The 25910-nt window shown below is 43.9% G+C and overlaps 3 protein-coding genes across 4 annotated transcripts; 1 reads left to right on the forward strand and 2 right to left on the reverse strand.

Annotated features, from left to right (window-relative positions):
* Positions 1–196: 196 nt before the first annotated feature.
* col28a1b (collagen, type XXVIII, alpha 1b) lies at positions 197–15283 on the forward strand. 2 transcript variants are annotated; one of them, XM_077012343.1, is made up of 35 exons: positions 197–366; positions 979–1115; positions 1271–1836; positions 2361–2381; positions 2497–2556; positions 2664–2717; positions 3032–3076; positions 3353–3379; positions 3784–3828; positions 3915–3959; positions 5500–5553; positions 6316–6384; positions 7029–7097; positions 7817–7885; positions 8038–8106; positions 8190–8258; positions 8342–8410; positions 8492–8560; positions 8757–8828; positions 8928–8996; positions 9125–9196; positions 9321–9389; positions 9537–9605; positions 9941–10009; positions 10193–10261; positions 10477–10545; positions 10938–11006; positions 11372–11440; positions 11522–11602; positions 12151–12186; positions 12293–12329; positions 12467–13021; positions 13278–13456; positions 14125–14326; positions 14416–15283. In XM_077012343.1, exons 2-35 carry the CDS (start codon positions 986–988, stop codon positions 14586–14588), a joined length of 3489 nt encoding a protein of 1162 aa, XP_076868458.1. In that variant the 5' UTR covers positions 197–366; positions 979–985; the 3' UTR covers positions 14589–15283. The 2 variants fall into 2 exon arrangements, with proteins under 2 accessions (XP_076868458.1, XP_076868459.1); XM_077012344.1 differs by having other exon boundaries at positions 198–366; positions 13278–13444.
* Positions 15284–15406: 123 nt separating this feature from the next.
* Positions 15407–18096, reverse strand: c1galt1b (core 1 synthase, glycoprotein-N-acetylgalactosamine 3-beta-galactosyltransferase 1b). The gene is made up of 3 exons (XM_077012355.1): positions 17794–18096; positions 16073–16722; positions 15407–15859 (listed from the first exon to the last, which is right to left on the reverse strand). Exons 1-3 carry the CDS (start codon positions 17948–17950, stop codon positions 15704–15706), a joined length of 963 nt encoding a protein of 320 aa, XP_076868470.1. The 5' UTR covers positions 17951–18096; the 3' UTR covers positions 15407–15703.
* Positions 18097–18510: 414 nt separating this feature from the next.
* LOC143519176 (uncharacterized) lies at positions 18511–24343 on the reverse strand. The gene is made up of 12 exons (XM_077012333.1): positions 23791–24343; positions 23579–23718; positions 23267–23442; positions 22897–23057; positions 22598–22738; positions 22213–22334; positions 21839–22007; positions 21199–21344; positions 20377–20501; positions 19951–20077; positions 19680–19813; positions 18511–18940 (listed from the first exon to the last, which is right to left on the reverse strand). Exons 1-12 carry the CDS (start codon positions 24225–24227, stop codon positions 18821–18823), a joined length of 1998 nt encoding a protein of 665 aa, XP_076868448.1. The 5' UTR covers positions 24228–24343; the 3' UTR covers positions 18511–18820.
* Between the last annotated feature and the right edge of the window lie 1567 nt (positions 24344–25910).

Below are 25910 nucleotides of genomic sequence, written 5' to 3' on the forward strand. Positions count from 1 at the left end.
AATGTAAATAATTTCCTATTACAATTGTGTCAAAACACGTCATTTAATGCTGCACGAAAATACTACGCTCGAATAAACACAGCCACGTTCCCCCGTTTCTTACTGTATTAAAAGCTATCAATATTTAAGAGTCCACAATACGAATCCCAAAACAGCCTTAGGCGAGTCAAACGCTTTCTACGTTATAGTCCGCCGGTCTAATGGTAACGTCTCCGGTTCGGTCGTCAGAGGGATGCGAGGGCGAGGTCATAACTGAAGGATGTCGATGCTGCCTGCACTGTCCACACTTAAGATGTTGCTTTACACTGAGTATGAGCATTCGGAGAGATCGCGTCTGTAAAAATACGCATTTGCATGGTATGAAAGGTAAGAGTTCAAAACACTACCCTGCTGCCCTCATTCATTTGGAAAGCTTTTTAATAATTTCTTAATAACTTGTTACTGGATTATCGAGTCTTTATTATTATCGACTCTGCATTGTTTTTACACGTTGTTTTGTGTATTCTGTACTAAGTAACGATATTATAATTAACGTAAAATTGTATAGTGAGGACTCGAGGTTGCCTTACACACATACGCACGGAGCTCGTTTAATTGTCTTATAATTGATCTGATCACAATTAAGCACCGGATTCTGTTTCTTGAATTTCATGTGAATGACTGAGTTTAAGTATTATTTTAATTGTAAATATATTTTGTTAGAACTTTAGTTAGCAAAGACAATAATTGCAATAAGTGCACACCTTTTTCACAAAAATACTTTATTGAAAAAAAAACAGCTAGGATGAACAATGAAAAAAATTAAAAAGAAAACTAGGATCTAATTATGCTATAGACTAATAAAAACTTTTTAAACTATAGTTTTTACTGTTACAAGTAATGATGCGTCAAGTATAATATATTAACGTATATTTAGGGTTGAGGGGACTGAGGACACGGAGTGGATATTAATTTTAACCAATTTGGAATCTTATTTAGGCTCGTTATGAAGGCAACCATGTCAAGGTGGTTGCTGCTGCATTTAGCATTGTTAATGCTTTCAAACAAAGTTGAAGGCCAGAAGAAAACAAAACTTGCAACCAAGACGAACAACATCTCGACAAGCGATGAGACCGGTATGTCTTCTTTGACATACACAATTTCTATACTCTGAAGTTTTTGCGCTTTGTTTGTGTTTTTGAACCTGATATTGCACATCTGTCAAACATATTACGTCCCACGCATGTTCTTCCTCTGGCCTGTGGAACAATATTTCTCTTGTCATCCCCAGTGCTGCTGTGTGCGCTAGACGTCGCGTTCATTCTGGACAGTTCGGAGAGCGCTCTGGCGTTCCACTTCGAGCGCGAGAGGAAGTTCGCGCGCTCTTTCAGCCGTCTCGTGACGCAGACGCAAGTGTCCGGCTGGCACGTGAAGACGCGATTAGCTGCGCTCCAATACAGCAGCTCCGTCTCCGTCGTCCAAAGTTTCGTGAACTGGCGCGACCTGGACACGTTTTTGGGCCGGGTCGATGCCATGGCCTACATCGGCCAGGGGACGTATTCGTCTTACGCAATCAGCAACGCCACAGAACTGTTCGTCCGGGAGACCAAGAAGGAGCACGTGAGGGTGGCGCTCCTCATTACAGATGGTGTCGACCATCCTCGCAATCCTGACGTCATAGCAGCGGCCGCCGAGGCCAAAAGTCACAACATTAAACTGTTTACAATAAGTTTATCCAACAAGGGGCGTCACAGCGACAACATGGCCAAGCTGCGCGCCATGGCGAGCACCCCCTCCAGACAGTTTGTACACAGCCTCAGTGACTCAGACCTGGAGGAAAGACTCCATCAGGAGATTGTAAGTTTCTGTAATGAATTCTTGTAACAAAAACGCAACCTTTAAAATATAACTGATAAAAAAATAGGTATATGACACTGTTGTCACAAACCCCTAACACATAACTTATTTTCATAATGATAATAATAACAACAGTAATAATCATAATGACGTTATGTTATTCATGATTATTTATAAAGGTTCATATATTTAAGGAAGCCTAACATGCTTGACAGTGGGGAAACTACAAACAGCACCAAGACACCAGTAAATGGTTGTATCACATTTTCTATTCCATATAGACGAATAGCTGTGAGACATTGAAAGTCAATCTGCACAAAAACAGACTGTGCTGTATTCTGGAAAGTCATATTAAAGTGTCCCAGTGCAATAGTGATGCCTCAGGGCTCAGAGTCTGGCTGTGTGAGACATGCTTCCCATCTTTGTGCAAAATATGCTGCATTTATGGGCTTAAAATATTGGAGCAGGGACACATTAAAATACATTCTAATATTTCATTATATTTCTTTTTTTTTCCCTTCCAGAAATCAGTGGCAAATGAAGAAGTAAGTATTGCAGTGTACGGCATGTCACATGACATGTCACATTACAGGAAAATCACAAATGCATCATCACCTGTGGTGTGACTCTGCGGGTGGGTTTTCGGGTGGTGTGTTACAGTGTCCACGGCTCCAGGCATGTTCGTGTGAGAAAGGAGACAGAGGACCTCCAGGGAGCCCGGTGAGTAAACGTGCATCTGCGAGGTGTGAGTCTTCTCATCTCAGCAGCGCTACAGATGAGCACACACTCTCTGGACTGAAACAGCCCCTGTGTTGTCATTTGTGTAGGGCAAAAAGGGTGAGCAGGGGCACGGGGGTCTGCCTGGTCCCAAAGGTCCAAAGGTGAGCAAAAAAAAAAACAACAACCACTATGTGTTACTTGCTGTAATTATCATTTTAATTTAGATTACTTGCATCTATTAATTTCTGTGCTGGGCAAAACATCAGTCTAGCCATTTAAACTTTAAGGTCTCTGGAAATTTAAACTGACACACCTACACATCAGGACTAGAGCAGACTATCACAGACCACCTTAAATGTAAATAAAACATTATGCAGTATGGTAGCTTTGATGTCTAGCTGCCTCTGACTGAACTTGTTATGACTTGACCCCAGAATGGGAGGTTAATTTGAAATCCTCTCTGTTGTCATCTTAGGGAGATCCCGGACTTGAAGGCCGTCCAGGGCTAGAGGGCCATGAGGTAAACTTCACGGAGCTGTGTGTCATTATTACATTTACGGCATCCAGAGCGACTTACATTTTTTTAAATCTCATTTTTATACAAGTGAGCAATTGAGGGTTAAGGGCCTTGTTCAGGGGCACCTCAGTCATGGCCTCAGGTCTGGGGATCGAACCCACAACCCTCTGTTCACAAGACCAGCTCCCTAACCACCAGGCCATGACTGCCCTTATTAACACACGTGTCATGTCTCTACACTCTCTACACATGGCCTCTTTCACCTCTTCTCATCCATAGGGGCAACCTGGGTTCAAAGGTGATAAGGTAAGAGTTGTCATGTTTCCTGCTGTATCAGATTGTATCATGCTTAAAGGAGGACCTTTAATATGAATTTCCTTCTTGAAAAACATAAATAAATAAAAAAAAGAAAAACATAAAGATAAACCAAACAGAACCAGAATAGACCAATCTGGTCAATCCAAGGCCAAAGAAAAGACCATTTATAATGCCCAACTTTGCAAAAGACACACTGAAACATTCCTGTAGGTTGTGTTGTTGTACCACACATCTAACTCCTAGTACGTCACTGAATGGGCTCAGGACTCTTTTCTTTTTCAACTTCTCACCATATATACCACAATTAGCAGCAGAAATGTGAATGCCCTTTCTTATTAGACTCAAAAATGCCATTGTGTATGAAGTCACACACATAGTAAGTTGTGTTGTAGGGGGACATAGGAGAATGCGGGGCTCCTGGAGACAGAGGAACTATGGTATGTGTGCCTACCAGCATCTAAGGCCATGTGGCAGACCTGTCCTGTTCTGGTGGATCACTGAGGTACAATGTGGGACTTTGCAGGGCCTTCAGGGACCTCCAGGACCAAGGGGCACCAGAGGAGAGGAGGCACAGTATCATATTTCAGTAACACCTTATATGTATGAATGATGAAGATCACAGGAAGTAAATATTAAATATTATAAATATTGCAGTTACAGATGTAGAATTGGTACTTTGAAGTGTACTTTTTCACACTTGGTGAAGGACAACTGTCTGAAACATCCTGTGTGTGTGTGTGTGTGTGTGTGTGTGTGTGTGTGTGTGTGTGTGTGTGTGTGTGTCTCTGTGTGCGTGTGTGTGTGCAGTATTTTCACTGTTCCTTCTGGACTAAGATTGATATTATCATTTGTGGGATCTGTAGGAAGCACAACTTAAGCTTATTGGAGTTTCCAGCTAGTGCCCCGTCACCACTGGGACTACCTTAGTGTTAAGCTTCCACATATTTTTTCTCTCAGTCCCTTCAGAACATCAGGATTAAGGATATGTCACATCCAGTGTCAAGGCATTTTAATACTAAAGGACATTGTATTAACGATATATCTATTTGCATAGCCAGTTGCTATGGCAGCAATGAAATGAGGAAATTCAAAGAAAAAGAGCTGATCTACACTATTGGAACTTTAGAACCTCAAGGAATGAATGGTGATTTAAACATCAACATTTCATATTTCATATTCACAAATCTGAAACACTTTGCTTGCACAGCTGACGAAGGACCTCTGTGTGAAACGTCCCGTTTCTCTGAAAACTTTGTGTATATATAATAGTAGTAATATATATATATAAATATATATATATAGTCCTGTATGATCCCAGCCACCTGCTTGTGTCTCCCAGTTTGTGCTTTCAATGGCGATGTTTTGCATGGCGCTGGACTGTCTCAGAGGCCCCTAAGCACTGTGTGCATGCTGGACCTTCTCAGGAGTGACACATCCCTGCTTCACCCAAACTAGTGCATGATGCTTGTTCTCGTCCTCCCATGAATAGTGTCTGTGTCCTGCGCCCTGCCCTGTATCTTCCAGCGATTGCTTTGATTGTCTTATATCAGCAACTCTGCTGTCTGTGAGTGGTGCATTTTATGAAGGTGCGTCTCTTTCGATAAGAAGCATTACTTATATTTAACCAATTCTAATGGATGGTTTTATAAATGCTGTAATTTGCCTCACACCGGTCCTGCTGTTATAGCATCGCTAGTTGATGGCCACGCCCCACCGTGTTCTTCTACCATGCTTTTATGGAATGTGAGTGCATGATCTCATGACATAACATAACAGGCTATCCAGGCTTGCAGGATATTATTATTTTTGTGAGACAGACTTTGTGCACTAGGATTAGTGTTGAGACAGAACCACACACCGGTCTGGAGTTTCGCTTGGGAATTCTCACTTACAAACAAGGCATTTAGGCTAAAAGGCTTTTCCTTTTTGGCTGTTCAAATTAATAGATTGGGATGGTACATGAGTGTAATTTACTGAAATAACTGCATCTGAATATGATTTAAACCTGAACCGATCTTGGAGGTACAGTATATTATATCATTTGCTTTTAGGTTACCAGTTAGTATGCTTAGAGGGAAATGCACATTATACATCTCTCTGTTTTACAGGGTCACCGAGGGCCACCGGGGGACGAAGGACCGGAAGGACAGGCAGGTCCCAAAGTAAGACCATTGTGATCCATTTCTTTGGTACTGAACTGTCTGTGAAAAGTGCTTGTCGCCCAGAATGAAGCAGAAATAGGCACAGTATTGCTTTTGATCACACTCTGTGTGTTTGCCAGATTAACTGTAGACTGACATTTCTAGGGATTTTCCATGTAGTAAAAACAAGATTTGCTCGCTATTTATGTGCGATAGGAATGTGCAAGTGACACTGGACAAAGCATGCTTTCAGTGTTTGATGGATGTTTTCTACTGTACCCAGGCCCGATGAAGTGTGAGAAGAACGATAGCTTTGTGCTGTCATTAAATGGTGGATACTTCACTCTCATATTTCTTTTTTGGGCTGTCCTCAGCAATGCAGCAGCAACAAATGCACCAACAGTAATAACTGCAACAACTCGGTTTCATTAGAGAGAATTCATTTCTATCACCTACATGTGAATGGCTGTTTTACTCACAAATGTATGGTTTAGAGAGATGGGGTTGAAATGCTTGAACTGTAAAATTAAACCTAAGAGTGACTGCCAAAAACTGCACCAAACTACAAAAGACATTTATGTTGATAAATACTCCAGTGAGTTCAATACTGTGATGTTATTGACTTGAAACTGGTCATATGGGTATTCATATTATATTTGATTGTATTACTAAACTTCAAAGATTTCCACAGAAACATGGTTTGCAATAATTGGTGTAAAAATGACTGATATGTTTTAGAAGGCCACAGTATTTCTCACTAGTTCACGTGTGATTTGTGTTTAGGGAGATCGTGGCCCACCTGGTGCAGTTGGTCTTCAAGGGGACATTGGCATCGGATTCCCTGGTCCAAAGGTACTGTGGTCAATCTCAGCCCTAGCAAGTGTTATTAGTGTCTGATGCATGTCAGAAATGAAGAACTACATTTATCACAATGTAAGTGTAACTTTTTCTGGGTAATTAGTGTTTCAGAGTTTTAAAATATAATTCAGCATTTTACTTTAGGGTGGACAATAGAACAGATAGAGCAAAAGAACATAGAATAGAACATATAGAACAATAGAACATATAGGATAATAAAACATAGAACAAAAAACAGAACATATAGAACAATAGAACATATAGAACAATAGAACATATAGGATAATAAAACATAGAACAAAAAACAGAACAATAGAACATATAGAACAATAGAACATATAGGACAAATAGGACAATAGAACAGATAGAACATATAGAACAATAGAACATTTTAAGTCATGTAAAATAGTGTGAACTATCTAAACACAGATTACACTTGATTCATATCCCACTCAAAATATGACATTTTACATTTCTTATCACAAAATTACTTTCTTGAAATTCTGTAAATTTCATATAGAGAAATTAATGTCAAAAACGACCAAGTAACCCAAAGGACGACCCATGATAATGATCATATTTCACTGATTTCACTCTTTAATTGGCTCTGTCTGACGAGCTCTTTGTCATGGTAACAGGGGGAGAGGGGGATCCAGGGAAGGCCCGGTCCAGTGGGCCCAGTCGGAATAGGAGAAGCAGGCCTACCTGTAAGTGGGGGATAACTGTTATGTATGTTATGTATGTACCTATGTTATCCACATTTCCCTATGTTTCCCTAATGTGGAAATGTTTTACTGTAGAGGGTTTTCCATCCACCAAGTTTTTGCGCATTTTGAAAATGCGCATGAAAAAAGCTGGATGGAAAAAGTCCAAAATTCGAAAAAAGCCCCAAATATCGCAAAAAGATTTTTACGCTAGGAGGAGGTGGAAAAGTTAGACTATCGCATCGCCAAAATTCAGAAAAACTGGATGGAAAAGGGTTTTTCGCATAAACGATGACGTATCATGCCTCAAGTCATGTAGTTCTGTGATCGCGATGTAAAGATGGCAAATGCATACAAAAACAGTTCTGGAGAGAGCAAAAATTGAATTTAACTTCTCCATGTATAGAAAAGAAAAAGAAAAAAATGTTTCAAAACCTCAACATGCAAAAATGCGTAACTGCCAGATGGACGTAAAACCACTATTGTTTGGCGTCCTCTCACGTGATCTAAAGTTTATTCGCATAACTGTAATGAATGGAAACAAGGCTTAATTCACTTTTTTTCTGCCGAAACTTGGAAATTATTTTTTCGAAAGGTTTGGATGGAAACCCGGCTAGTGAATCCAAATGATCTGTGTATATACTTTGTATAATAAATATAATATTTTATGTAATAGTTTATATAATAACTATACATCTTAGTGATGGTATGTATTTATCAAGGGACGACCAGGGTTTCTGGGACCTCAGGGGTTCCCTGGTCCCCCAGGGGAGGGACTTCCAGGAGCAAAGGTAAGCAGTTTTAGATGCACCTGCAGCACATGTGGTAATACTATGTATTGCATTAACTAGCCATGAACATTGTAATTGTAATGCAGGGCAATACAGAGTAAGTAACCTCAAAGATACTGAACATGAGGTCCATGTTTCCATTGGCCTCCCAGGGAGAGCGAGGCTACAATGGTTCTGTGGGAGTGCGCGGACCTCCAGGCTTTGGTATTAAGGGTGAAAAGGTAAGAGACAATAATGAAAATGAGGCTGTCTGCTGGATGCATAACGTATGATGCTCTTTCTCCTTCGTGTCTCCACCGTGCAGGGCAGCGTAGGTCCTTCAGGTCCTCCTGGACCAGTGGGGACTCCTGGATTTGGGTTTCAAGGAGAAAAGGTTTAGAATCATGTAATGTGACCTTTTTCATGCCACAGTATTTTGATCTCATTCATTTCAACGCTGCATTTCAACATCTGCAGGGCAGTCAGGGGCCCGCCGGGCCTCCTGGACCCAGAGGGGTCCAAGGAATAGGAACCATTGGAGAGAAGGTGGGGAAACTGTGAAGTGTTCAGTAAAGTGACTTGCTGTACAAGTTATTAAAATTAGACACCAGTTCTTTTTGCTTGCAGGGAGATCGGGGCTTACCAGGAGAACGCGGAACCCCCGGACAGACGAGTGTGGGTGAACCAGGACCCAAAGTGAGCACTTCTAACTCAGTAGAGCAATGTAATCTCAGACATAATCTGACAAACAGGAAAAAAATTGTATTTTGAAAATATCAATTTTTTGAGAAAAAGCACTCAAGAAGTGCCACTAAATTGCAATTTTGCCCACCAACCAAGCATTTTTATTTATTTTTTAACCAACATGATAAATTGTTCTGACGTGCCTTAGGGTCATCCTGGCACTCAGGGTGCAGCAGGTGAACCAGGTGTGCCAGGGGAAGATGGACCTGTGGGACCAAAGGTTGGCACCTTCACATGACATTAACAACCACGTTATCTGCACCACTCAATGAATGCAACTTTTGGCACAGGATACATAAATATTGTCTTTTCAATAAAGGGAGAGATAGGCTTTCCCGGACCTAGAGGACAAGACGGACCACCCGGTAAAGGTCTTCCTGGAGATAAGGCACGTGACGTTCTACATCACATATATCAGCTAGACAAACAAAGACTTGCCGTACTATAACGTATGCGTTCATGAGGTTGTGTTAGCACAGAAGAGACGCTGAGGTGGTACGTCTCTTGTTCTGTAAGGGGGACCGAGGTGAGAGAGGAGGGAGGGGACTACCAGGACCTCCAGGGATGCTGGGCCCAGCCGGGCCCAAGGTACAGTGAAACCAATACAAAAACCAAACACTTAAGAGTTGACTAATCACCCAAGTTCCATAATGGAAATCTGAACTGAAACGTTCATCTGATTTCTGCCTCACACAAGTTTCTACTTAAACAGGGAATACCAGGAGCTTTGGGAGCTCAAGGACATATTGGTCCACCAGGGAGGGGTATTCCAGGTGCCAAGGTCATTGAAATGTCCAAAATTCAAACATATTATCCCTGATTAATACCTTCAGGCCATATACCAAACATTACAAACATTAAAGCATTGGTAGATAATCACCAAACAGACTGATTTACATGAATTTAGATATGGGTGTGTTTTCCATAGGGGGATCCCGGACAACCTGGACCTTCAGGGCCTGTCGGGGAAGCAGGAATAGGAATCATAGGTCCCAAGGTGAAACCTTAATACCTATTCCTGCTGTAAATGGTAATGTCATGGTAGAGTGATCATTAACTACTAGTTAAATTTTTAATTACACTAGTTTCACAGACAGAAGCTGGTTTCTTAGAGTGTCAGAGCAGTGTACAGATTAAAGTCTTTTCTGCTCTTACACACTTGATTTCATTTATTAATGCGTTTCAGTGCTGACGAGCCAGTACTGTGGTCATTCAGGCCTAGGACTTCAGAAGCTTACAGAATGCTGTATAGTGTCTGTTCCTCTATTTCCTGCCTGTTAAACAACTGTTATGCCCTTATGCACCTGAATCTCTTCTTGTTATTCTTTTAAGGGTGAAAGAGGATTACCAGGACCAATGGGAGCCCCTGGGCAGAAGGGAGACGGCTACCCTGGACCTCCTGTAAATACGTGTTTTCCTTTAACTGATTTATGCTGGATATCTGCAGTTCAGGTTCTCCAGCTCCTGTGCACCTGTTCCCCCAGCACACCTCTGTCTTAGACTTCAGTTGTAGCCTAAACCTTCTCCATCATGTCATTATGTGTTTGCTGTTTCCCATGTTGATGTCCCTGCTGTTATTCGTAGGGTCCTCTGGGCATGCCAGGACCAATAGGAGAGACCGGGCCAGAGGGGCGGGGCTTAGATGGACCAAAGGTATGAACATGTGAGCCAGTGGAGAGCGTTTATCAAGAACTGGCACAGATCCGAGGTGGTTTTGCTCAGACCTAATAAGACCGAGTTGATTTTATGAGACATCTCTCCACTGTCAGCCATATGCTTATATCTCAGTGCTCTACCTCACACTGATTCATCGCTTGTCCTAAGTCACCAGAACCAGGATGTTTCCTTATTGGCGTTTTCTGTTCAAGGGGGACAGAGGCCCTGCAGGTTCTCCTGGGCCACGGGGACCACCAGGCACTGGATTAACAGGCACAAAGGTTATTGACCCTGTTTATTTACATTGTTTATTTAACCACATCCCGAGTTAGAGGTCTTGCCCTCTCTGTGCTGTTACACACAGATCTCTACACTGACTTGTCAATATCGATCAACAGGATTACTAAGTCGTATTTGAACTGGCCAAACTGCCAGTTGTTGGAGAGTGGTCTTTTGAAGCATTTTCAGTGTAGATAGCTCTAATGTGTTGCCCATGATGTTATGCCCATGGTTTCAGTCAAAGGCTTCAGTCTCTGTCTCATTCATGTTCTCGGATGTTCCAGAAACATACAACACGCACGCTTGCCCATAAATAGGTGCCATCGCAGTTTGAGGACACATTTAAATGGAGAAGAAATGTCAGCAGACGTGTTGGTTTTGGTTTAATGTGCAGGGCTCCGGCGGTCGCACCGGTCTGCCTGGTCCACCAGGACTGCCAGGAGAGGGCATACAAGGTCCAAAGGTACAGCACTCAATACACCTGCGGCGCTGACTTCATAACTTGCCCCAGACATTCTAGGCAAGGCAAGTTTATTTGAAAAGCATCGTTTGTACACTGTGGTTGTACAAAGGGCTTTAAAGATATGAAAATGCAAAATAGAATAAAGTCAAAAAATAGAAAAAAAAAAATCAAAAATAATAATGGGATAAAAATAAAACTGAAACATAAATATAAATTGTATTCTTATATTACAAAAACAGAACATGTGAGTTAAGAAACTGTCCTTCTTGGTGACAGATTTGTAGTGATAAATTATCTGTGGCATAGCCACTGCCTGTCCTTAAAAGCTGAATATATTTGTCTTTTACGATGGCCATTTTGTCCAGGGAGACGCTGGGTTCCAGGGATTATCGGGCCCCCGAGGCTCCCCAGGAGAGGGGCTTCCTGGGCAGAAGGTAAGAGTCGGCTGCAGTGTCAGAGCATGTCCAGTTCCATTAGCCGACCTCATGACCCCAACTCTGCTGCACGGTTTGCAGGGTGACCGTGGGGTCAGGGGAGAACATGGATCCAGAGGGGACCAAGGCAGAACAGGGGAGCCCGGACAGACGGGGCCAGCGGTAAGGACCATAACGCCTGCTCATCCATTTAAGGTCTTGGTAATCATGGCTACTGTAACAGGACGCTGAAACAAGATGTCACAATGTTTATTTAATAAGTAGCGATAGTGCTTAGCGCTAAACACTAATGACACGAGTCAACTGGCAACGACACACAGACTTAAATACATAGACGGTACCATGTACGAGGTGCAACAAGACAAGGAACAGGTTAGAAGACTAACAGAGACGAACGCAAACACATACGGGGCAAACCCAGACACGCGCACACACGTAGACGCAGACGGATGTAAACACAGATGGACAACGCTCCTTCCGCTCAATGTATAGGGTTTAAGTACAGTCAAATGCTAATGTGACTAACAATTAAGGAAAAACCTATTCACATAATGCTAATTAGGTTATCTTAAGTTTCATTCATGTCTAGTCATTTTTGTCCATCAGATCCTGTAAGTGCAAAACAACATTTGAAACCTCTAAAATTTTCACAAGTTACTTATGCTTATTGTTGCTAAATGCTTAACATGCAAACGTGTCTTTAATAACAGGGTAGACCAGGACCAAAAGGGGAACCAGGACTTACTGTAAGTGTAATCAGGGCACTGGGTCATTTAGACAATAACGCTTGTTTACATTATTGATGTTAGACGGCTGTCTCATCCTTCCTAAGTTTCTTCCTGCGATTTGCAGAGGGAAGACGTTGTCAAATTAATTAAAGCGATTTGTGGTGAGTAAATTGGACATTCGCCTTATTTCCATGGATTGTGTGCAAATCGCTTATGTGTGGAAGAAGAAAAAAAACACATGGACAATAAATCGGTGCAGAGGCCTGTTTTACCCTCAGGATATCGTCCTGTGTCTCAGGTTGTGGAATGACGTGCAGAGTTAGTCCCCTGGATTTGGTGTTTGTGATTGACAGCTCGGAGAGCATCGGCCCAGACAACTTCAAAATCATGAAAGACTTTGTGAACTCTCTGATTGACCGCGTGTCTGTCAGTCCCAACAAGACGCACGTAGGCGTGGTGGTCTTCAGTCACTTGGCTGTGGTTGTCAACAGCCTGGACCACCAATCCAGCAGCAACGACATTAAAGCAGCAGTGCGTAGAATGCCCTACATGGGGGAGGGCACCTACACAGGAAGTGCCATCAATCAGGCCAATCGGCTCTTCCTCTCGGCGCGTCCTGGCGTGAGGAAAGTGGCGTTGGTGCTAACGGACGGGCAGGCCGACAAACGTGACGTCGTGAGCCTGCAGGATGCTGTGAAGGACGCCCACGCCGCTGAAATCGAAACGTTTGTCATCGCCATTATGAATCAGAGTGACCCCCTCTACGCAGACTTCCAGAAAGAGCTGGAATTGATAGCATCCGACCCAGATGAAGATCACATCTATCCAGTCGACGACTTCAATACACTTCCTGGTATGTGAAAGTCAGCTGGTCTAATTCAGGGCGAAAACATGAGAAACAGAAGCGTGTCATAAGTTAGCCATTTTGCTCGAACTGCATGAAGAGTCCCCACTGGAACTCCCCCCACAGTTAGGAGGCTGTAGAAGTCCTCTGAAGCCTTAGCTGGATTTGAACCCATAACATTCTAGGTCACAGCCATGGTGGTAGAATCATATCAGAGTGTCTTCGTGGCATGTTTCCATTGTCTGCTGTCCTCTCTTTGATCCAGCACTTGAGGGCAAGCTGCTTTCAAAGCTATGTGAGAGCAGTGATCAGTTGCTATTCAGTGGGACATTCAACTCCAACCTTCTCCCGATCTCTGAGACCACCTCTCAACCTGAGGAACATTGGAAGCACCCGCAAACACACACTTTTGATGGAGAACACAGCACACAGGTGAGAACACAGGTGAGACAGCATCTCTCACTGCTACAAATTTGACCTTTATGGTCCATTGTACGATTGGAGGTGGAGTAGATGGAGATCTGAGAGATACTGGGGATGAGCTGCACGAGATATGCATTGGGTGTGAATCAATTAGGGATTTACTGTTTTAGACTGGTAACGTGCTGGGCCACCGTACTTCTGATTTAGGTTACATTCATTTGTTTGTTTGGTTTCAGTTTTGGACCTGCATTATCTGTTCTTGGTAGGGGAACCATTCTGATGTTCTTGATTGTTTATTTTTGGGTTAGTGTCTGATTGTTCAGGTTAAGCAACCCATGCTTTGTTTCTGCTTGGTGTAAACTAAAGGCATGATTTAAATGGACATTATATCATTATCTTGCAAATAGTCATGGTATGCCAAAGTGTAAAATGTATAGTATAAGGGCTAGTACTGCTTACTGGTAAGTACTGGCCCATTCAAAGCACTGATCACAAACTACTGAATAATAGATGGGCTATTTGTTAGGAAACTAGAATGTCAGAGAGAACCGTGTCCCTGTTGGGCCAGGGGCTGTCAGTGCTAACCACTTAAACTTGCTAGAGCAAACAAATGAATAAAACATCCCGCGCGGAAACTGCAGCTGAGGGTTCCCGCAGGCTGATGTGAGCGCTGTCTTGACCCGACACAGCCAGGATCACGGGGAGAGCCAAACGTGCTGCCGGACCTCGAGGACACGGGTGGTACCATGGCCCCACCATCCAGAGAGGACCCTCTCATCCTGGATGACCTCTGGTGGTCCTCACACGGCATCCATCCGGAGAGAACAGCCCCACGTCCGGATCATCAGACCCAGCCACCACTGACACGAGTTCAGGATGATTTCCATCAAGGTAACTGGTAAAATTAGACTGGTTTAAGAGCCATGATTTGTCCTTCAGCAAGTGCCACTGGGACCATGCGATGTCTCTGTTCTGGGCAGAGGAGCGCTGCGTGGAGTCGCTGGATCCCGGGCCCTGTCGGCAGTACGTGGTGAAGTGGTACTACGATCCCAAGGTCAACTTGTGCAGCCGGTTTTGGTACGGAGGCTGCCATGGCAACCGGAACCGGTTTGACACAGAGACGAGTTGCCGGAAATCCTGCGAGACAGGTTAATCAATACCGATTATGGCCTGCTGCAGCTGTATCTTTGTCATCACGTAATTTCATCACAGGAGGAAAGTGGGCTTATGAGGGATGGATCGGTATGCGTGTTTAATAAGATGTTCCAGTGTCCCACGTTTCCCTGTTGTGGTGTTCTGTTATCTTTCCTGAAGTGCGAATCACATGATTATTATAGTGTTTGGTAGATTCAGAGGGCCCGGTGTCCATCTGGTGAGCCCCTGGTGCCTGGTTACTGTCTCCACAGTAGGAAAGAATGACTCGCATGGAGTTGACAGCATCTTCCCTGATGAAAGCAGAAATCGTCATTCATGAGTTACATTGTGCCTTGTTCATACCGCCACGTCATAGAAGCCACACGCCGACATTCAGACGAACCTCGCAAGCATGCTTGGGCTACTGTAAAAGATATTGTCAATCGCACCCTATTATTAGTCCTCCACATTTACATTTACCCATCTGTGCAGTGAGAACACACACACACACACACTAGTTGCAGCCCAAGCCAGGATCCTGGAGAGCGGTTGGGGTTAGGTGTCTTGCTCAAGGGCACTTCAGTCATGGCCTGGGACTCAAATCCACAACCTTCTGGTCACAAGTCCAGTTCCCTAACTGCCAGACCATGACTGGCCCGAGCATGCTGCCTTGATCTCTGCGTGAGGAGCAGGTGTGTGCTGTCCTAGAAAGACCTCACAGCTACCTACAAATCATTCCACCAGATCCAGCTGTACAATCCTGCATTTTCTCAGAATCATTAAACTTTTACTGATTCTTCAGTACAAATTCAGAAATTCTCTAAGAGTCCAGAAGACTGTAAGTTAACTGATTTTATTGGTGCTTGTGGTATTCAATGCTGCACATCTTCACATTTTATTAGATATATTCTGATTTGCTTTAATTAGATCCATTAATATTTTCACATATTTACATTAAATACAATCTTTTCTAGTTTTTATAAAAAACAAGTATATTTATCATAATAACAAACATTGAAACAGTTAGACAAATGCTTATCAATTTTAAATAAAAGTCTCTATTTCAACTGAAAGCGTTTCATTTTCTGTGTGTATCCATGTTTTGATTTGTAGCCGTTTTGTAAAGTGAGGGAATCAGGACTTCAGGGTACAGTTTGATGAGACAACTGGGTTGAACCTGTGTTTGTATCCAAACGCACGCAAGTAATAGGTGTAGTACTGCAACACATACATCTCTATCGGACTGATATAATGAAAAGATATTGCATAATCTGAACAGCATCCTGGACCCTGTGAACACAAACAGAGTTTAATCAATAACAAGGTGCTATAACCACAATGGAGAGATGACACCTATTGTACAAGAACAAACACGAAAGCCGTGCTTATCAGTGTGCAATTAAGGGTGTGCCATCCAGGACATGTTACAGTTAAAATACACTAGAATGTTTCACATCTAGCCACAGTAACATGCATAACAACCTTGGCTGACACAGTGCTTACTTTTTTTGTAGGGTAGTAACTGTAGCCCCAGGACTGCTTTCCGTTGTCAGGCGGGAGGAGGTGACTGGTCGGAGGGAAGGGATTAAACGTCTCCCTCTCCTTCTCGTCTCTTGAATCGCCCGCCCTGACCTTCATGGTCTCCATGCACTTCCCCATGGCCATGTCCTCCAGCGAGGAGAAGTGCTGGCACTGGCCCGAGCGGAAGCCTTGGACGAACCTCTGTAGCGCCGCTCGACTGAGCACATACCCAGCACCGCCGCTCATGTAGCCCTGCTGGATAAACACCCGGAACTTGTGCCCGAGGTAGACGGGCTTCTCGGGGTCGTACTGGCACAGTAGGTGACGCAGGTTCTCCATCACCACGAACGTATCGTCGTCAGCTTTGAGGAACCACTCGGCGTCATGCAGGTGATGGGTGTGGATATACTGGAACGCCCGGATGGTCTTCCAGTAGAGATTGTGACGACCCTCTGACACGTTAAGCCCCACAGTGGGGAAGTCGGTGGTTTCGGAGCTGACGTAGAGCACCGTGTTGCAGTGGCGGGCCCAGGAGGCACGGACATGCTGGGTTTTCTTCTGTAGGTTCTGGGGTTGTGTCATGATCCAGCACAACACGCGCACCTTCGAAAACAGCTGCTTCGCCACCTCGTCTAGAAAGTTTAGCAGTATTTAGACTGTGGACTCTTAAATGATGTTGCAGAAACAGGCAGGTCACATATCAGACATTGAAACATTTAATTAAGTGAGGACCTTTTAAGGTTCTGTGACACATAACAGTTGAGGCCATCTAAGCGAGATAAAAACTAAATGCTGCTTGAATTAGCTTATGATTTTCTGGCATGGTCTGAGAAGACTGCTTGGATTTTTATTGCTTTTTGAATGAATGTTTCGATTTATATAGCGCCTTATCTAGATACCCAAGGCGCTTTACAATTGTTAACACAGCTACGTTACAGACAATCAATCACACACCGGCGAGAAGCGGCAGCCAATTGCGCACAGCGTACTCTCTACCGGGATCCACAGCCCCCTGGGGGACTGAATGGGGTGCAGGAAAGGGAGAGAGGACAGACCCTAGTAGCAGAGCACCATCCACCACTGGGCACACACACATTCATGCACACACACTCAGACAACAACTTGTTTTTATTGAACAGAGAGACAGACACACACTCAGGGAGAGACTGAGACTCATGGAGAATTTGTCTGGGACTGCCAATTTACCTAACCTCCATGTTTTTGGACTGTGGGAGGAAACCGGAGATCCCGGAGGAAACCCACGCAGACACAGGGAGAACATGGAAACTTCACTCAGATGACTTGGACCCAAGACCCCAGAGCTGAGAGGCAAACGTGCTAACCACCAAGCCACCATGCTGCCCAATTGCTTATTGCTTATCAACTCCTAAAGTCAATTTAGGCATTTCTAGACAATAGTATCTAGATGCCAGTTCTGTAATATGCTGTAAAATCAGTGATCCTTCTTTTGTTCTGGTGAGAAATCTGGCAGCTGCAATTTGAACAAACTGAACTTGTTTGACCATGTTTTGAAGAGCTCCAGTAAGAAAACCATTACAGATCCAGTTAGAAATATAGACTGTTTCCCAGACCTGATAATGCATAAACATGACCTAAAAACTTCTTTAAAATTAATGAAACCAGCCATTCAAGTACACTTAACTCAATTGCTCATAAAAAATTTGCTTCCTATTTGAACATACCTGTTTTCCAAGATGATATGTTAAGCTCCAGGGGAAAACGCTGCTCAGCTTTAATAAACTGACGTGACACTCCAGATAGTTCGAAGATGGACTTTACAAAAAGGTGACAAAGCACAAAACCGATTACTGCTCCAGAAAGGAGAAACGTGTGGGGCATCCTGACACCAGCCGGACATCGAGATGAATAAACCACTCAAAAGACTGAAGTGTGTTAGTGTCAAAGTCCAGATAAACGGAAGAAAACCACATAAAACATCAGCTTACATGCCAAAACCGGTTTAGGACGACAAATAGAAACCAGGATGTGACCAACCACTTGTGGTGCAATACACAATACATACAGTGGTATTTATAAAATAAGGGCTTGCTTTGAATGGAAAAAACGTCAGAGGTTGCAAAGCTTTATAAAACGCATTGTGATGAAGTTTAAGTACTTTAGAACTTGGAGACTGATATTACCTTTCATATGAAATGCAGTATATATGCAGTATATATAATATTATACTATGAAATGCAGTATATATAATATACTATTAAATAAAATTATTATATTAAAAGGGGACATGTGTATATAAAAATCTGGATTTGCTCTTGACACTTGCAGTTCAAAGGTGGCAGTGATGGTTTTGTGATGGTCTCAAGATTACAGAACAGCATACTCATTTTGAAAGACATCCGACACTTAAATCCAGTTAGATTAATTCCTTCATCTGCGTGTTCTTTATTAAAGCCTTTAGCGTTTAGGCATGATGAGGTCATGTACACTCTCTGAGCCGCTTGTTTAACCATCTTCTAGTGTTTTACTGGTCTTTATTTTCTGCTTTATCTTTTTAGCACACCTGCTGTCATATTAAAAATGTCTTGACTAATAACCATTTTCATTACAACAGAAGGAAACTGCAAAATGTCCAGGACTTTGTTCTTCACGCAGAGACCATTTCAAGCGACTGATCTCCAGAAATAGAATTCTTTAATCATCACTTTTACACATACAAGAAATCTTTCAAGTTTAGGTTTATCTTAGAAGTCACTTATAAAACACAAGGTAGGAGTACATAATAATGTACCCAGGATCCTTGGTTGGATTAGGGTTGCGTCCATCATAGAGTCCGAAGTAGAGGATGGTATTGGACCCGCCCATGTCCAACTGCAAAGCCAAAAATAAATAAACACAATGACAGTTCACCACAGAGGACATCAGAAATTAAAACTTATCACCTCTAAGGACGTGGAGCATCAAAAGAAGAAAGGGGCTCTGGCATGTGCGTAAACAAATATTTGGTAGAAAAATGGCCGTACATTTATATTAAAACATTATCACACATATTAAGTTCATACAGATGTTTAGCTCCGTAATAGGCCACTAAACCAAGAAAATCATTCACACCCAATAATTATTTTTGTTTTGCTTGATGTGTTCTTTGTAGTGCTGTCAATTCCAGGTGCCGCGATTAAAAGTCCTCACCAGGAATTTGCTCAGGCTTCCTGGATTGTGTTGATTCCACTAATTTTACCTGGATTGCTAATTAGAAAATCTAGCAAGCTTGAGCAAAATCCTGGTGAGGACTTTTAATCGCGGCACCTGGAATTGACAGCACTAGTTCTTTGATTTTTTTAACATAGCAGTTCATCAGCCTGTGTTATAAAGCATTTTTAATATGATGTTGGTGTATTTGTGACATATCCATTTTTTGAACAGGGATAGAACCTCTAATCTACAGTAGTGGATTACGTTCTAGTTACCACAACTGTGCCAAACAGCAGGGTTAATCATATCAGCTGATGACCAGATCCTAAGACCTTTCTAGATGTATTTTTTAGTAAGCTAAAGTGTGTGTTTACACTACTAAGGGTGTAGTTAGCTTAGCTACGTTAGCTGTCTGCACCTGTGGTGTGATGTCAATCCTCCACGGGTTGACCTGCAGGCCGTCACACCAGCCCCCACGGCCGTACAGCCACGTGCCATGCTCGTTGGGCACGGCCCCTTCACCCACACGCAGGGCACAGCCCAGGGCCGACCCTGCCCACACACACACACGTGTGTGTGTGCAAATGGGGACACGCAGATGGGGACACACAGACATTCAATAAGAGACAGAACTTTGACCTTTGAACCTTCATTCTGAAAGCACTGTGTGGACTGGAGGTCTCACTCACCAGCTGATTCAAATGTTTGAGAATTGTTGTACATATTGTTGACGAGGAAGTAATGTGATGTTATGCAGAATTCGCCACACCCATTCTCATCACTTCCATGACCCGTAATAACAGCGTACAGCTCCACCTGCAAGTGCGCACGTGCACACACACACACACACACACACACAAGTACATGCGTAAACACACGTACGCACACAGACATGTGCGTACATGCACTTTGAGTACATTTCCAAATTGCGTGTGTTAATATTCAGTTCTTTTGGAAGTGCATGCAGTTAGGTGTAGTTAATAATATAATATGCTATTAATTAATAATATGACTATTACTACTTCTGGAACCCTGACTTAGCCCATTAAACTGAGCCTGTAACCAATAGTGCCACAACTTCAAATGAAATACTGACAATTTCATAGACCAATCACCTTCTTAGCTGAAACTGGAATAGTGAATTTGATCTCCTGGAACCTCGTGTTGTAGTCTCTGTCAAAGGTTCCACCGTTGTACAGAGGGGTCAACATGAATGGGTAAAGCGTCTCTGAGGAGTTTCCTGTAGAAGAAAAACAGCACAAATTAAATGTTCAAAATCACACACGGCTGTGAAGCCCAAAAATCCCCTGCTACCCCTGGCCTTTCGTGTCCCTGTGAATGAGCTATATGAACTGTACAACTTCACAAACCCTTACACGTTTGGGTAACACCTAAACCTTCTAAAGCTCATCTTGAAACCGTGGCCTACCCATCATCTTCAGAAAGAAAGCTTCTGCTAAACCCCAACAACACTACATGGTGTATTCTGTTGAATTGTTTGCAACGGCTGCTTCACAAATGTATGACAGAGAGGGGCAGAACCCAGACTCATGTTCTCGAGGCCCTGTAGAGCAGTAGCACGAGCAGCCGATGAGCTCTGAAAGGCCTATGAGAGTAACTCAAGAGCGTAACCCATGGGTCTGTAACCCGCGAGTCTTAAACCCATCAGTCTGTAACTTCAAGAATGTAACCGTGAGTTTGTAACCCGTGAGTGCACCTGACCTCCATAAACATGCAACAAACTCATTGTTTTTTTTCTGTCCAGTGACTTGTTGTTAGTACCATTACATTTAATTTAGGTTTTGCCCACTTTTGCACTGTTTATTAGCAGAATCCTGGTGTTCTGAGTTCAGATGCAATGTGATATGCTGATTGCGGTGGCAGATGGCACCGTGACACGTGTTCTCGGTTGCTAGCCGGTGTAGGGACGTTCTGACCTGAACGGTTGCTATGGCTGAAGCGTAGATTCAGGGACGCCATCCAGGGCATTGCCCAGGGAACAGTCTTCATCGTCAAGGCACATCGATCGTTGCTCAGCAACGGTAGGAGTGGTGACACATCTGTCAGCCAGCGCCCCGTCCCCCTGCCAGAAACACGCCAGACCAAAATGTCAACACTCACCAGATACAGGCGCAGAACCTAGTGAAGCCCAGATGGACAGCCTCTCCTCTTCCGGGACTCCTGCGTCTTTGACAAGGCCTTCTGTTACTGATATTTAAGAATGTTCTAATTCCTAATCCCACCTGGTGTGCATTACTTACAGATGACTCAAAAATGGTTTAGCTTATGGTTTACCAAAATAATCTGTCCGTCAGTTTATCTTCAATTCTGTCACTTGATTTTGATCTCTAAAAAGACGAGTGTTCCAACATGCCGTCAAGGAAATACTTATAAACACAAGCACTGTGCACCTTTAAATACTTACGAATATACTGCATGTTGATTTATAATACAGCAGAAACTGAAATAGCACGATTCACACTGCAAGACAATCATGAGTGAGTATACTGCACTTGGCATCGCGCCCAGGACGGCGACCCTGTGTGACCCCATGCGACCCCGTGTGACCCCGTGCACCTGCGGAAGGCAGTGATCCAGCGACCCAGCTCGAGGCCACAGTAGGGGCCAAAGCGGTCACAGCAGACGAGCAGCTGCACGGTGTGGTCCCAGTGGGCGCACGTCTCGTCCCGCCGGCCGGGACAGGACAGCGCCGCGTCTAGCTCCAGCGTGTCGTAGTCCTGCAGGGCTGACAACAGCAGAACACGCACGCCATGAGGTCCAGAGGTCACCAGGTTCTTATAGGCTTGCTCTGACAACTACTGTAAAATTCTATTTGAATTCTTTAGCCTTAGTCACCCCCAGTGCTGGACTGTGGCCAGTGTGGATATGAGTGAAATCAGAATGGACAGAGCAAAGCGCGATGCTTTGACACGGGTCCGCTCTAACCCGACCTGTGGGGAGCTGGACCGTTGCCTGGGCCCCAGCCTTCCCTTGCATCAGCACGTCGTCCAGCACGGACACCACAGCCGCCGGACGCTCAAGGCGACCCGCCAAGTCCTCCGCAAAGTCAAACCTGCCATGCAGAAGAAGCTCGAAGGGTTCAACAAGCTCCCTTTAAAAGCACCCGAGTCTAAAAGCCTGCTGGACGATGCATAATTCATTCAATTTGTGTAATGAAACTAGTGAGATGTCATTTTCAAAACTATGTGGACTTAACTGGTAATGGTTCTGATGATGTATTACAGTCTCTGAATGCAGCCAGTATATTCTAGAATAGAATCTGAATGCATTATCTGACAGATTCATGCGAGATGTGGTGGAGGTCTGTTGACATACCACTCAGCCTGCCAAGAAAGAAATCTGAAACTGGGATAAAGGAACCAGCCCATTTCTGCCAGCGCCCCCTGCTGGTTGATTGCAATGAAGAAGTTTGGTGATGGAGTGACCTGAAATGACACATTCACTTGTTTCTGCATTCTGTTGCCACACACACACACACACACACACACACACACACACACACACACACACACACATGATATACATAATAAAGTACACTACAAGCAGAAAACAAACTATAGGTTAAAAAATTCTATCTGAAAAATAATTTTATGAGTGCTATGAGGGCTTCTTACAGCAGGGCCTGCACTACAGCAGGTTGAATGTGAATCATAGCAGCTGGAATGTTGAGGGTGGTCTCACATTCCTCCTCCTTACAATTCATATCCTGAATGGGGTTGCCAGGTGAGGCATAAACCAGCACTCCAACAGCTTTGGAGTCAGCCATAGTTTTAATCTGGGGGGTGACAAAAACACGAGAAGGATTCCTCATTTAATGTTGGACTGGTTATGGCAGGGAACCTGGAAACTTGAGAGCCACTACTGCTACCCCACTACTTGAGTAGTAGTAGTGTTTCCTGTGACATGATTTTAAAGTGATGGAGGGATGGAACTCTGCACAGGCCACACCACAAACTGTCTCCTTCAATCATTTTATGTTCTTACTTTTGTGTAGAAAGAGCAACCGTGCTCAGAAACCCAGGCAACCGCACCAGCTACCGCGGTTCGGGGCTCACAACCGTCCCCCGCGTCGGCCAGACTGTATGACTTTGGCTCCCAGCGGCCCTTCAACCAGTCATACCTGGCGGTCAGGCGTTTCGCCACCAAGGGCACCGTCCACTCTGGAGTTTGTAGCCGTTTTAATAACCAGGAAGACGACCAGAAAGACATGTGTTTAAATATTTTAAATGAAACCCATCCATATGGCTTTTTTCTTCTTGCCCGTGTGATGGGGTGTTACGCGCCGGCCGTGCGTACCCGGCGAGGTGAAGGCCACTTGGGCAAGGCCACAGTTGTGTCCACCGCATCCCCACGAGTACAGCACTCTCGGGATCCAGTTCCCCAGCGCGTAGACGGGAATGGGAGAAAAATGAAGTCTGGACAAAATTTCTTTCCCCCTAACAATAAGAAATGCGCGTGTTAACGTCATACATTTAAAATATGAAACAGTTATTGTAGAATGAAGTCACCTGAATGTGGCGGCGCGGTAGACCTGCTCCCTCATCCAAACCGCATCGAGATGAGCGGAGTCGTCCAGAGACAGAACCAGAACTTCAGCGCTCACGGGCAAATACGTGACCAAGTCCGAGAGGGACGTGTTGGACGTCCACAGACACTCCAAGAACGCGGACTTGTTCGTGAACGCGTGAATAATCACGGAGGCGTTTGGGTTTCTCTCAAGCGGATAGACAAACTCGCCACTTAGTGTTTTCACTCTGAAATCTTGGGCGAGGTCCCCTGGTTCAAACCCCGCCAGTCCGGGCAGGTTCGATTTGCCTTTCGCGTTATTTGCGCACTCGTCCGACACGCTGCGCAGTTTCGCGTTTGACAACGTCGCCTGCACAACAGTCGCAAAACAACAAAGCATGCCATAAAGTGGCAGTCGTTTTAAACAAACATTGGCCATGGCGGACTGTCATTTGCCCCACTCGCTAGGTGCTTTCTGCGTCTGTGGTGTAACTGTTGAAAGTTAAGCTAGCTACATGATGGGTTTTATCTGTTAGTATCACTTTCATTGTGGTCACGTGTAGCACTTCCTTAAAGACGGGCGCTGCCCTACGAGAGTGGAGGGGGAAATGCGCATGCGCAACAGTAGATGCGTTGATAATCGTTTATTCCATAGTGGCAACACAGACCGAACAAGAACACTTTGTGTCTGTTGTTAATTATTCGCAATGAGGCTAGTGAAACAGAGTATTTATTCATTTTTCATTTAGCTCGTCATTTTTGTTACTTGGCAGTGGACGTGTTCAATAATGGACTAAAAATGATGCCTTTTTCGTGGGCTATAACTGTTACGTCTGTTTGTTTGTTTACTGTTGTCCAAAGACGTGGTACACAGCAGTCCTTTGCTGAAATGTGGAAGCGATACTTTGGTGAGAATTATAGAGGTTTACAATACCTCTAAATTTATTTGTGGTTCCACAAATGTCTTTTTCATAATTAGCTGTTCCTAAAAGTGACAAATAGGTTATGATGCCCAGCTAGCGTTTCCTGTCTCAATGAATACCAACCTCCAGCACTGACGTCTACAGTCATGAAATGCATTGAAAAGCTAGACAATTCTTACATTGGCACCCCCTTAAAATGCCAACATAAACTCCCTACATATATATATATATATATATATATATATATATATATATACGCACACACACACACTGCTGTGATGTTGCACACCACCCTGAGAGATCGAGAGAGGAAGTATGCATACGTGGTAATTTGTGTTTGTTCATTACAACTACACCACCATCCTGGCTAATCTGTGTAACCAGATGCCCTGACAGACAGACCGCAGATCGCGTTTTCACTCCTGCATGCATCTGTGTTCCAGGGCTGAGCTCCAGTTTGCAGAGGGCACATCGTGGGCCTCCCCTCCGACACTGACGAGGTGGCCTTCAGTGAGGAGCTGAAAGCCCCGGAGGTGTGGTGGCCTGACGACAGCCTCTCAATAAACACGTCTACCTGAAAAGAAATCTACCTGAAATTGTAGATTCTTCTACACTAACATTTGTGAGGGCTTTCCTGTGGAAGCTGAACACATCTGACATGTCTCTGTGGTGTTTACCAAAAACACCGCTCACAGCATCCTGTGTGTCTGCATCACTGCCTTGTGCAGTGCACGCGCTGTTCATGACCACACGAACACGGAGGGCAAGAATCTCCACCTCTACCAGATATCTATCCATCTGTGCCAAGGAAGGCCTGCGAAAGCACGAAGGACACCAGCACCCTTCTGCTTCGATATGGACAGTGCTGCTGACGCACAAGCAGATCATGGAACTACTATTACTCCCAAAGCCACGAGTCTGCAGAAGAGTCAAAGGACATATTGACGTTTTCATTTCTCCCTCTCAGTCATGTTTTTACTGCTGCTACTCCTGACTGATATTTGTGCTCCACCATGTTGCACCGTCCCACTCGTACTGCTGCACTTTCTGCCAGTTCCAGCATTTTCCCTGCCACACCACTGAACATATTACTGTACATGTGAGACCTGAATGTATATATATATTTTTTAGATTATTATTTTTTATATTTTAGCAGATACCCTGAGAGTTTCAATGCAAACTCAGTGAGCCCTGCAAAT

This window comes from Brachyhypopomus gauderio, chromosome 7, assembly GCF_052324685.1.
Source record: "Brachyhypopomus gauderio isolate BG-103 chromosome 7, BGAUD_0.2, whole genome shotgun sequence".
NCBI lineage: Eukaryota > Metazoa > Chordata > Actinopteri > Gymnotiformes > Hypopomidae > Brachyhypopomus > Brachyhypopomus gauderio.